At 35.3% G+C, this 13,513-nt stretch overlaps 1 protein-coding gene across 1 annotated transcript; it reads left to right on the top strand.

The window, feature by feature from the left end:
* The first annotated feature begins 5,346 nt into the window (after positions 1–5,346).
* On the top strand, positions 5,347–6,315 carry LOC125362563 (olfactory receptor 5M11). Its single transcript, XM_048361382.1, has one exon. It carries the CDS (start codon positions 5,347–5,349, stop codon positions 6,313–6,315), a length of 969 nt encoding a protein of 322 aa, XP_048217339.1.
* The last annotated feature ends 7,198 nt before the right edge of the window (positions 6,316–13,513 follow it).

Raw genomic sequence — 13,513 nt, 5'->3', positions numbered from 1 at the left:
TTCTTTGTAAGTAGATTGAATTTGGTGTTATAGCCCATCAATGTATGGTTATTTATTTATATATTTATATTTTTATTTATTTTATTTTATTTTTTGCAAGTCCTGGGTCCTTGGACTCAGGGCCTGAGCACTGTCCCTGGCTTCTTTTTGCTCAAGGCTAGCACTCTGCCACTTGAGCCACAGCACCATCTCTGGCTGTTTTCTATACAAGTGGGGAACTGATCTCAGGACTTCATGTATATGAGGCAAACACTCTTGCCACTAGGCCATATTCCCAGCCCCTGTATGGTTATTTATAATTATATGGACAGTGCAAAATTCTTCCCAAGGCATTATTACATTTACTTGGCTTTGTTTATTCATGGGTCTCTTGTGATAAACCATCTCTTTCATCTGATTTTCAATATAATTTTTGGGTGCTTTCTTATTCACATTGACTCATTCTTCTTAGACACAGTCATCAGTTGTTTGGTTATGAGTGACAGATCAAATAGACATTTACTACTTTGTATCACCCTGTAATGGTTATCTCACTCCTGCTCCGATCTGCAAGGAATGGGAAGGACCTGATGGCATATATTTGTTGGCTACTCTACAAGCCCAAGTCATAGTGTCTCCATTCCATAAAATATCCTTATGAAGTAGTTTGGGGTGAACACATCAATTAATGGAGTGAGAGCCATAATATACTTCATATTTCAAGAATAATTATGAAGTTGGTAGATTCCAGAATATTTTGACAACTCACATCATTTCAGTATTCCATGAAATATTTTTGGCTCTCCATTACATTCTTAAATTATTTTTCCAGATATCAGTAGTTCATCAGTCACTAAGGGTGCATGGTTTCCCTCATTTTAGAATGTGCCTATAAAACTGTACCTAAACATAATAGATGACAAAAGACAAAATATTATACTTGGTCATGATATGTTAAACAGGACTCTAAACATGCACACAGTGAGACCAAAGGAGAGTATTCTTAGGAGAGGATCACAAAGGCTAAATTGCTATGCACATATGGTCATATAAAATGATATTTATTGAAATGAATTCCAAGAAATGGAAACAAGAGGTTTTTTGTTATTTTGCTTTTTGTGGGGCTTCCTGCCTTTGTCGCTGTTTTTGACTTCTATACATTAAAATATATATTCTATAGTTGATGTGCAGGAGGGTTAAATTTTGTCTTGTATGCAAGAATATCTGTTTGGGAGCGTGTAAGGGGAGCACATTAATGGTGGGCAAAGGGTGAACTAATTCATCAGTGATATTCATTAGACACTGTGTTGAAAATGAACTGTACAACTTTGGGTGGGGCTTGGGAGGTAAATACTGGGAGAAAACAAGGGAAGAGGTGATGCTGTAACTGTAACCTATCTGTACATCTCCTTTACAATAAACATTCAAAAAAATAAGACAATAAATGATTCTGTTCTATCTGATTGTGACTGAACTCAGAGTATATTTTGAACTAGCCAGTCATGGAAGAACCAGTATTACAAGGTTCTGTTTATCAGAGATATCTTTAACAGTTAAACTCAGAAATGGAGTAGAAAGATAGCTAGCAGGGGCATAGGAAAGGAAAAATATGGGTGCTATATATGTTTATAACTTCTAATTGTGTAAGATAATTAGTCTTCAGGAATCTATTATAAAATATGTCCCTGAAGTTGAGATGTATACTTTTATACTTAATATGTTAAGTAGGTAGATCTCATGTTAAGGTGTGTGTGTATGTGTGTGTGTGTGTGTGTGTGTGTGTGTGTGTTTACCATAGTACAGAAGGATTAATCTCTGTATGCCTTCTAAGAGCTCTGGGAAAGGCACAGATACATTTGAAATTACAGAAAATACAACTGAGGCAACCTGTTAACTTCCTGTCCCAAGGTATTCCAATTAAAACCAAGGAAGATAGAAAGGTGATTTCCCAGTATACAACTCATTGCTATTACTTCTCAGTTCCTTTGAGAATTGCTTTAAGAGGGTGCCCACCTCCCTCATGCTGGGATAAATGAGACTATATTTTACAGTTTCACAGGCATGAAGGAACTTGTACAATCCCAGGCTGAGAAAATACTTGAATGTCAGAACTGGAAGTAAGTCCATTTGTTTTACCACTCTAATTGAGGCAAGTAGTCATCATAGCATAATTTCATATATTTGCAATCTATATCAATCAGAAGTTTCTTGCTTAATTTTACATTTTACTTAAAAAATCATTTGTGACCAATTTAAATTAGTGGAGAGCAGGGATCTTGACTTTTAGTTCTAAAAATGACGATCTTTTTTCTCAGGAGTTGTTCATAGCAAGTAAGAGAGAATATAGATTATATTTCTATTAACAACATTCCCATTTGATTCAGATTTTAAGTCAATTTGAGTGTTTGTTGGTAAAAAGAAACTATTTGTGGTGTTTCTACCTGTTCATTTCAAGCACATTACTTATCTCTACTTTCAAAAGCACACATTAGGGAAAAAAGTATTCCCAACTACAAGGCTTTAGAATAAATTACTGGTGCACTCTATTTTTTTTTTTTAAAAAAATGTATATATGCAGCCCTTGCTGCTTTTAACAGCAAAATTTGAAGTTCAATTCATTTCTGTCTTATTTACATATGATTTGATCTTCTTAGTTGATACTTTTCAGAAAGATAACTAGGAACAGAACTTCTCTCACTGCAGCAAATGTGAGGCCAAGTTCAGATCAATGGTGGGCTTATTCTAATAGGAACACTCATAGATTCAATCCACAGGACATGCGAGTTCCTTAGATTTGGGGGGTAAGATTTCAAACATAGGCATTCATCTCTGATGAAGACTAATTATTTCATTGGAATTTTCTCTTTTTTCCACATTGTTTTTTATTTTTCTATTAATTTCAAATACAAAGAATACAAAACAAAATTTTCCCAGTTTGAACACTAGATAAACAGAGTTAGCTACTTGTAATTCTTCACTTTCTCTGAATTCAAAGAACACAATTGCAAGATACTTAAAGTTAAGTCCAGGTTGTTTCTTTTTATAATTTTTCTAAAATTTTTATTGTCAAGTTGATGTACAGAGGGGTTACAGTTACATATGTAAGGTAGTGAGTACAGTTCTTGTCAAACTTGTTTTTTTAATCATAGTTTTTGACATAGCAATTTACTTAGAATGTAGCTAAAAGGAATTGATAGAAACAGAGAAATTTAAAAATTCCAAAACTAAAAGACAATTCTAAAAGTTAATTCTTAGTAATAACTTTTCTTTAACACTTCTGTTTTTCTCTGACACTTTCCTTATTCATTTGTAAGCCTACAGAATTTATATTCATAAGCAGCTCTTAGAAATTGTTTACCTGTAGGCCATCTTCATACATGCTGAATCACTTTCTTTTGGAAGTCTTCATGTACACACATACATACACACACACACACACACACACACACACACACACACACACACCATACATGTGTATATATGGGCTGAAGACAGAGCCTGGGCACTGTCCTTGATTTGTCAAGGCTAAGGTGCTACCACTTCATCCAGAGCTTTACTTTCTGTCTTTTTGTTGTTGATGTTAGTTTATTGGCTACTCTCATGGACTTTCCTACTGGGGCAGGCTTCCAGCTCCAATCCTCAGACCTCAGCCTCCTGATTATCCAGGATTACAGGTATGAGCCCAGGGTGCCCAACTTATTTACTCTTATTTTTATGTGAACAAAGAACTCAGTTCTTACTTCTCCATCCTTATCCTCACTGTCAGTGCTGGCAGTCTGTGTTCTCCATGAATAAGCAATCCTTACAAGAGAAAAATACTCTACTCAGAAGATAACCAGACTTGATTTCACACTCAACTTCCCCAGGCTTGAAATTTGAAATTCATAGAACAAGAAGCCTTATATTTCTATTTTGTACTAGACTCTGTATCTCATATATATGGTCCCAGTTTCAGGTTTAATAATTTCTGTCTTTCTTCTGTCCTAGAACTACCCCATGTTTGATTTTCCCTTTGCTATGAGAAGGCTCACCTGCTAAGACCTAGCAAGCCCAGAAGCTCTGTGTTCAGGGGCCCCCTTCCTCCTCTGCAAAAAGGAAGTCAGCCTGACTCACAGTTTCCTCTGTTTGTGCAGCTATTGTAATCTTACGTTGCCTTTTTTCATTCTAATGTCTGATCTACTTTATGTTTTGTAAGGATTTCACTGAGGACACAAAGTCCTGGTGGTTAAAAAAAAACATGTTGGAAGATTCTTTAAGTTGCATAAAACAAATTACATTCAAATACAATTTCTGGTTGTATTTCTCTATCATGGGAATAAAATCTGTTCTTTAAAGGGAACTCTCAGCTAGAATATTTTAAAGAATTGTTATATTTGGGCCCAGATAACCACTACCACTTCCTAAAAGGACTCATTCAGTATTTTTTCATCTTATTTTCTTCACTTCATCACTAAAGGAAAAAAGTCAACCTTCAGGTAAAGTCTTTCCTGACCTTCATATTTATGATTAAAAATATTTATTCACTTTATTTACTTAAATTCTATCCATTCTTACCCACTTGAAAGAAGGCAGGAGAGGGGATATTCATTTCTGTATTTATACTGCATAGTCACACAATAGATTGAGTAGCACATAAGATTTGTTTTATGCTTAATTAACGTGATGTACACAATCACTTGAGACACAACAGAGGGCAGGTATTAAAAGCACCCCTTTCGAATGTAATGGCTCATTCAGATACAAGTGAAATGTGGCTGATTATTCATTCTTTTATGCTGCTCTGTGCTTTCATTTTTTAGAAAACTCAGCACACCCTCCACACCAAAAAAAAAAAAAAAAGAAGAAAAAAAAACTCAGCCCATAAACATATTCTGCCACACATGAAATAATTATTAGCTGGACTTTGGTTCAGCTTCCTTGAGGAACTAATATAGCAGGTATGAATGGGAGAAACATTTCTGAGATGGCATGTTCTAAGAATAAATGAGTCACATTGAGTATACTAAAAGCAAAGATCATAAAGATCAAAACAGACTCAAAGGTGAAAGCAATAGAAAGGAATAGGTTGTGGAATGATTCACAGAGCCTTGAAGGGTATGTAGGTTGAAAGGCAAAAAAAAATTAGGGACATAATAACATAACAAAAAAATCTAGCTTAGTTTTACTTGTGGCCATACATATGTGACTATAGGTATTGAAATAATAGAATAGTAATTTAACACAAAGATAATGTAATGATATAGTAAAAAATATTAAACAAGAGCCCAGTAAATTCTAAGTAAACTATGACTTTGAATGCAACTTATTAGTATCCTTATCTCTGCTTGATTTTTCATACCTTCAAGGTCAGACCCTGAGTCTCAGGAAATGGCCATCACAAATGGCAGTACCATAACAGAATTCATTTTGCTAGGGCTCACGGATCGCCCAGAACTCCAGCCTGTCCTCTTTGTGCTGTTCCTGGTGGTCTACCTTGTCACTCTCTTCGGTAACCTAGGCCTGATAACATTAATCAGACTAGACTCTCGTCTTCACACACCCATGTACTTCTTTCTCACTAACCTGGCCTTCGTGGACTTGTGCTACACATGCAATGCAACCCCACAGATGCTGACCAATTTCTTATCAGCCAAGAAGACCATTTCCTTTGCAGGCTGCTTTATCCAGTGTTACATATTCATCGCACTTCTCCTCACTGAGTTTTATATGCTGGCAGCCATGGCCTATGACCGCTACGTGGCCATATGCAACCCTCTACGCTACAGTGTGAAAATGTCAAGGGGAGTTTGCATTGGCTTGGCCACATATCCTTATGTCTATGGCTTCTCAGACGGCCTCTTCCAGGCCATCTTGACCTTCCGCCTGACCTTCTGCAGATCCAATGTGATCAACCATTTCTACTGTGCTGATCCGCCTCTCATTAAGCTCTCCTGCTCTGACACTTACATCAAAGAACATGCCATGCTCATATCAGCTGGTTTCAACCTTTCCACTTCCCTCACCATCATCCTTGTGTCCTATGCCTTCATTATTGCTGCCATCCTCCGGATCAAATCGGCAGAGGGAAGGCGCAAGGCCTTCTCCACCTGTGGTTCTCACATGATGGCGGTGACCTTATTTTACGGGACACTCTTCTGCATGTATGTCAGGCCACCAACTGATAAGACTGTTGATGAGTCAAAAATCATAGCTGTCTTCTACACGTTTGTGAGTCCTGTGCTTAACCCGTTGATCTACAGTCTGAGGAACAAAGATGTAAAGCAGGCCTTGAGGACTGTACTCAGAAGAAATACTATCAGGACAATGTCATTGCCCCCATTTTTCATTAAACAATAACTGTAATTTTAGCCCAAATGCATGTGTGTATGTGGATTTTGGTTTTAGTGTTCTCTATAAATATATCTTGATTATACTAGTTAAAAAGGCTCAGCAAAAAATGAGCTTTTTATTTTGGTGTTGTTATTGGGCTAAAATTCAGGGACTGAAAAGTTTTCATGTGGCTGTTTTTGCTCATGGCTAGTGCTCAACTACTTGAGCCACACTTCTACTTCTGGCTTTTATTGATTAATCCGAGGTTAGAATCTCATGGTCTGTCTGTCCAGCCTGGCATTGAACCACAATCCTTAGAACTCAGCCACCAGAGTAGCTAGGATTACAGGTGTGAGCCACCAATGCTTGGCTCTCTCTTTCTTTTTTGTTTTATTCTAAATCTTTCCCTTATGTGATTCAATGCATCAGCAACATAGCCTTGGATATTGTTAGAAATGAAGATTCACAATTTGCACATCAAGTAGATCATAATTCCACTTTCCATCAGATTCATAGGAATTTCTCACAAATTGACCATTTTCTTTTGCAGTATTGGAGTCATGAGGCAAGTGTCTTACCCTTTGAATCATACCTATGTGGCACACCTAACTTTTAGAAGAAGTGACTTAAATAAAAACTCCCAAGAGATAAGCATGTAAGACTACACTTACTGATTACAACAGCAAATGGGATAAACATAATTTAGTATTAGATCCTTCCATTCCTATTGTCAATTGTCTTTTTGTTGAAAGATCTTTATTATAAAAGTCTTGTATCACTGAGTAAAATCAAAAATTATGTATAATGACCAGGGATGTAGCTCTGTGGCAAAGCACTTGCCTAGCAAGTGCAACATCCTGGGTTCGATCCCCAGTACCAAAAAAGAAAAGACAAAAAATTATGTATAATGATAGTAATTTTCTGTTTCTTGTGAGTTTTCTTTTGTAATAAAGGAGGTGGTGGATGAGATGGATTGTATTTTTTGTAGATATGAACTCGTGTGTGTATGAGTGTGTAAGGCCTCATATTCTTGGTCAGCTTTTTCCACTATGGCTGGTACTCTATCACTTGAGCCATACCTCCACTTCCAACTTTTTGCAAGTTAATTCATGGAACATCTGCACCCAGATAATTCAAGAGAACTTTAAAATAATTATTTCATTTTTTATTTTACAATTACAAAGTCTTTTCCATGACATGAATATTTATAGTCTAACCTTGAGTCGATTTTTTTTCTTCTTTCAGAAAAAATATTTGCCACTGGATTCCATTTTTCTCCTTCTCTAGGTTTGGTATTTCTACTAGTAGGATACAGTAGTATAAAGAAGACATTGTGATTTTCAGCTTGGCTCATTTATAAAAATGATGTATAATATTTGGGATGTTAATACTGATGGCTTGAAAGGATAATCAGTCACATTATGTAAATCCTATGATTTTGTTGACTTGCATGACAAAATGAATCACTCAATTTTAATGATTACCCAGGATCACTTCTTTGAATGAATTAATATGTACGATATAAAGAATCACTTCTTGTTGTTGTTTTCTGAATTCACATACTTCCTACTTGCTTGATGAGATAACTATCACTTTATCACTTGAGCTATACATCCATTTTTGTTACTTAGTTGGTTATCTTGGAGATAGAACCTCATGGACTTTTCTGCCTGGGCTGACTTGGAACCATAACGCCTATTGATCTCAGGCTCAGGATTACAAGTGAGAACCAGCAGTGTATGGGTGGAAATCACTTTTTAAATTCAGATCTAATGAGAAATTAGTTCAAGTGAAATTAATTCAGGTATTCAGCATGGACCACTTAAACAAAAATGTTTGAGTGTTTCATTCCAGAGATATGGGAATGCCTACATTTTCCCAATTCAAAGTATTTATATTAGCATTTGCAGCCAGAGTAATTCTGAGCCAAGTATACTATAGTTCTGTTATGAATAATAGTACAATAGTGTAATAGTTATATGAAGACATCAGGTTTGAGTCTAAAGCTTAGTGAACTTATTTATTTTGATTTTTGTAAGACTTTCCTGATATAATTACTGTGTTAAATTTGAAATGTATTGCGAACAAATTTAAAACATTTGTGTATGAACACCAGGTACATTTTGATTTGCATTGAATTTATTCAGCAAGTATTTATGGATCACTTGCAATTTTCCATACTATAGTAAGTGCTCTATTTATAGTATGTTTAAAATTTCAATTTTTTCTTAGATAATATGTCCTAAAACAAAATAAATTCTGACTTAGATAAATGATATGACACAATAAACTAGCTCAACATGAGTAAATAACAATTGGGGGTGGTTTATATAAGCTCTAATGTATAAACGCATGTATTTCTTTTAGATCTCTTTTTTGCATGTAAATATAAACTGATGTCTAAAAGATAGTCTATAAATGAGGAAATTTAGGAGAAATAGAATCCAAAGCAGTGGCTAAGGCTTTGGAGGTACTGAGCTTGGAATGAGATTGACATGAATGAGAGAAACAGAGGCCAAGAATTAGGACATATATAAAAGCTACCTAAAGAGCTGTGGTTCTGATAGTCCTTTGGAGAATGTTTCTCTGATGAAGAATATATGTATCTCTTTTGCTTTCACAATGAACTATTATTTGAACACATATACTATACCTTCCTAGCTGCAGGTTTTTCTTCATATAAAGTTTTTTTTAATTATCTTAAAGTAATTGTATAGTCTGTCATTTAACAAACCAGTGTATGAATACAATGTATCTTGATCAATGTCACTACTTTCAACTCCTTTCCAACTCCAATCCTTCTCTCAATTTTCTTAATTTTTGAGGCTATGCATTGAATTTTCTGACTGCATTCTCAAGTCCTTCTCCTCTTCTCTTCATTTGTCTACTCCTTTCCCCTGTACTCCACCTATCCCCCTTTTGAGTACCTGCTTCCTGGTGTTTTATTTTGTTGACTGTTGACTTTGCCTAAGAAATTGCACTATTAGAGTTCTCCCGTGAATTTGCCATATTTCAGTTAGTACATTAGCATACACTTGCATATCAAACAGTGCATTTACTCATTAGTTTGTATGGTAAATCTAGCTTCCACGTAAAGGGTAAACCATGCATCCCTTGTCTGATTTGCTTCACTTACAGTTTTTTCCAGGTCTTTCCATTTCTTTACAAATGCTACAGTATCATTCCTTTTAGTGGATGAACAAAATTACATTATATGTATCATATTTTTGATCCATTTGTCCATGGTGAGGCATCTGGCTCATAAATGTACATGCACAGAGTAAGGAATGGCATTATGAAACAACTATGTATATAATAGACCTTGATCATATTCACCCCATTATTGACATTTTTATTCCCCTTTATGTCATTCCCTAGTTTTGTTCCAAATCCCTAATAAAGTTAATTTTGCTCTCATATCATTTAATTTTTTTCTAGAGCTCACACCTGAAAGGAAACATGTGACACTTGTCTTTGAGAGACTAGTTTATTTCATTTTGCTTGATAAACTCAGTACCATGTATTTTCCTTCAGACAACAAAATAGTTGAGTAAAACTTCATTTTGGGGCTGGGGATATGGCCTAGTGGCAAGAGAGCTTGCCTCGTATGCATAAGGCCCTGGGTTCGATTCCCCAGCACCACATATACAGAAAACGGCCAGAAGTGGCACTGTGGCTCAAGTGGCAGAGTGCTAGCCTTGAGCAAAAGGAAGCCAGGGACAGTGCTCAGGCCCTGAGTCCAAGGCCCAGGACTGGCCAAAAAAAAAAACACAAAAACCTTCATTTTGTATGTGGGCCATATTTTCCTTGTCCATTGTCTTAATGGTTTGCATGTATTGGCAAATAAATAATACATTGCTACATTACATATTTTTCTAGGGGTTTCCATATCCTATTTTCCAATTGAAGGAATAAAATAATCCATATTTATATAAAATTATGATATAATTTATATAGGTTGATATTTCTGTGACTCCTTCTCAAGTTTGAATTGTGTGTGCAGTATCACCCTTACAAAACTACTGTAAAAATGGCTGTTTACAAATTCCTTTGATTAAAGTATTTTAGATAACATAAAATGGTAGATTGTGGAAAATCTACTTCAAGGTGCTTTTTATTACTCAAGTTGGGAAAAAATGGTAGTTAGTATTAAAAAAAAAATCCCATAAGGATCAACTTATGCCATCCTAAACAATAAACTTAAAGTGATCACTAATTTTGCAGTTACATAGCACAAATCCCTAGATTCTAGTGAGTTATAAATCTATTCCAATTATTTCTTTTCCCTGGAGTTATTATTTGTGTAATGTTGTAATTATTTCTTTAGGGCTCGTTGAAATATACATTAGGGAAATCATCTTGAAATTATACATTGGATATAAATTGTTTTTATCAGATTTTTCCCTGGACCACTCAGGTCTCTGCGAAGATCTTTCCTGGTGTCAGGTAGGAGGGAAAATTTTGACTTGACTTCTCATGTTTTATGTTGTATATTCATGGGAGGAATCAGGTGACAATAAAAACAAGTCTAGTTCTTAGGCAATTAAATCTGTCTGTATCAGTGATTGAGATTAAGATTTCAAACATATTGGAATTCTGCACTAACAATAATCATTTTACTATACAAATAGCATTTCTTCTTTGTTAAAAGTGGATACTAAATAGACACAGAGGAATAAACACTTCATTGGATCATCTAATATTTCTAGAGTAATTTTGGTTGAAAGGGCAATCTCCCGATCCACAAAAATTCCTGTATAAAAAATTCAGAAGTGAGATGAATTAATTTGGAATTGTACCCATTCTAGCAATAATGAAATGCTTGTAGAATTTCAAGACATCTGTTTAAATTATGAGAGAGAAACTTAAGACAATTTAACATTAGCTTTGAGGTTCATAACTAGTAATCACCATAAGATTGATAAGCATGTAAGTCAATAACGAGCATACTAGAAATGTTAAAATCCAGTTGAAATTTAAGATTGAATAGATGACAACAGCAATAACAACAACAACAACAACAACAACACCCCAAAGTGTTACTTTTCTAAATGAAGACTCAAAGTAATTGTTACTGACAACATAGGTGAGTATAAAATCATCATGCATAGCATGATCTAGAATTGATGATTATTCAATGTAATAAGTAATGTCCCTTGCTTGCTTTTATATCTGGGAGACACAGGCATGGAAACAGAGAGATGAAGCTGCTGGACTTTATTATAATAGACTCCACACATGGAAAAAGCTCCTTCCTGGAATGGTAGTATTTGCATGAGCTCTGGGTGCCAGCAATTACATAACTTAGATCCCTTAGTCTTCATTTCTTGTCTTAAAATGTCAGTTTTTTTTCTAGTTGATCTCATAGGCTTTGCTATATGTGAAGTCCTACTTGAAATACTTGGGGTTCAGTTGCTGAATTAAACTTCAACAACCCTCACTTCTTTTTGCTCTGGCCTTTTTCTTAATGTCAATCCCATTAAATCTTCCAATTGATGAAACCACATCATACACTGAGTACATGCAACCCAACCACAGGCACATGCTACCTTGCTAGGCCAGGCATTTAAACATTATATACATCTGAAAAGGCAAAATGTATATTTTAACAAGCAGTATTTTGGCTACTGACATGCCTACTCAGCTCTTTAAGAACTAGTAGAAGTTAGTTTTGCAGATTGTAGCTTGTGCTAATGGCTAATTATTCATTATTAATTCATGATCATTCTGTGTCACTTGGGATCACACTAGGACATTTTGGATACTAAGCAAGTACTTGACCACTTGAGCAATGCCTATAATTTTTCCATCAATGTCCCACTACTTATGCCTGTCCAGCCCTGATCCTGTGATCCTTTTAACTGTACATCTGGATAATTGGGATTTCAACAATATGCCACTGCAACTGGCTTGGTTATTTTGTATTCACATTTTATCTTTTGCAGTGCAGAGGAAAGAAAACATTCCTTTTTAACCCACAACTTCCAACCTCTCTCAGTTTTTCTCATTCAGCCAGATTTTCTCCCCACATTTTGAAACTAGCATCAAGTAGTTGTACAAGAGGTTTTTATTTGGACATACCCATGTATGCAGAGGATATACTCTAATTGGATATTAAAGGATAGGAAATTCTTGAAACTTAAGTTTTTCCTAAGTATTGATTATGTTTACCAATTGACTGTTGTTCTACCCATTCACTGACAGAAGTTAACACACTCAATGAGAAATACAGTAAGATTACCTTATACATAAATTTATTACATGTCTAGTAGATAGATAATTAACTGAAAACACAAAACATAATTTTCTCAATTTAAGTGATAAACTCAAAAATTTTACACCTGTTGAAAGGCACCAAGCATCTGCAGCACCCATGGTAAAAAGCATAATAAAAATAAGTGTATATGCTCAGGATTTGGTGGTGTGTGGCTATAAACCTAGAACACAGGAGAGCTAAGGAGAGGTGACAGGAAATAAAAAGTCATTGAGTGATGATCAGATAACATTATGAACTAAGATTGGAGGATTCTCTTACCTATATTCATGTCTCGGTTGCTTTATTCACATCAACTTCTCCAATTAAATTTTTCTTCCCTAATTCTTTCTATAGGTCCCTATTATTCCAAAAATTGGGAGGTTTGTCATTGGTGTATTTCCATAGAAATCTTATTGCTAAGGCTGAAAACACCCCTCTGGGTCAGAACTTTCTAATATAGTGCTAATATTACATAGCATTATTAGTAATAATGTGTTCGTATTACTTAGTGTTATTAGTTAGTGTTACTTTCTAATCACACAGTGTTTGTGATTGGAAAATATATTTTCTAAGCATGTATTATCATTTTATCTAGGACTAGGTCAGTGCACACAGTTTAGACTTAGTTTATTATTTTAGAGCAAGCTTAAGAAACCAATGGAGATTCAATCTACTTTTAGATGAAACATAGGTCACAATTCCTCCATTGTAAACCAAGCTGGTGTCTCAGGCACCTCTCCCGTTTGGAATCATCTGCACAACATATTCGCAACTAATTCACATGATGATATTCCTCAGCACATTTGGCTTTAATGTGCCTACAGTCTCAGAACCTCTTGGGTAATAACTGTGTGAGGGTCAGTGAGAGAGGAGAGGAGGAGGGAGGGCAGAAAAGAGGAGAGGAAAATAAACATCTAATGGGTATCTCCTTCCCTCTTCTCCATTCATTTTTAATTCATCTAAGCAAAT

Source organism: Perognathus longimembris, chromosome 13, assembly GCF_023159225.1.
Source record: "Perognathus longimembris pacificus isolate PPM17 chromosome 13, ASM2315922v1, whole genome shotgun sequence".
Taxonomy (NCBI): Eukaryota; Metazoa; Chordata; class Mammalia; order Rodentia; family Heteromyidae; genus Perognathus; species Perognathus longimembris.
The sequence above is the reverse complement of the archived record's forward strand: the minus strand, read 5'-3'. Positions and strand labels throughout refer to the sequence as shown.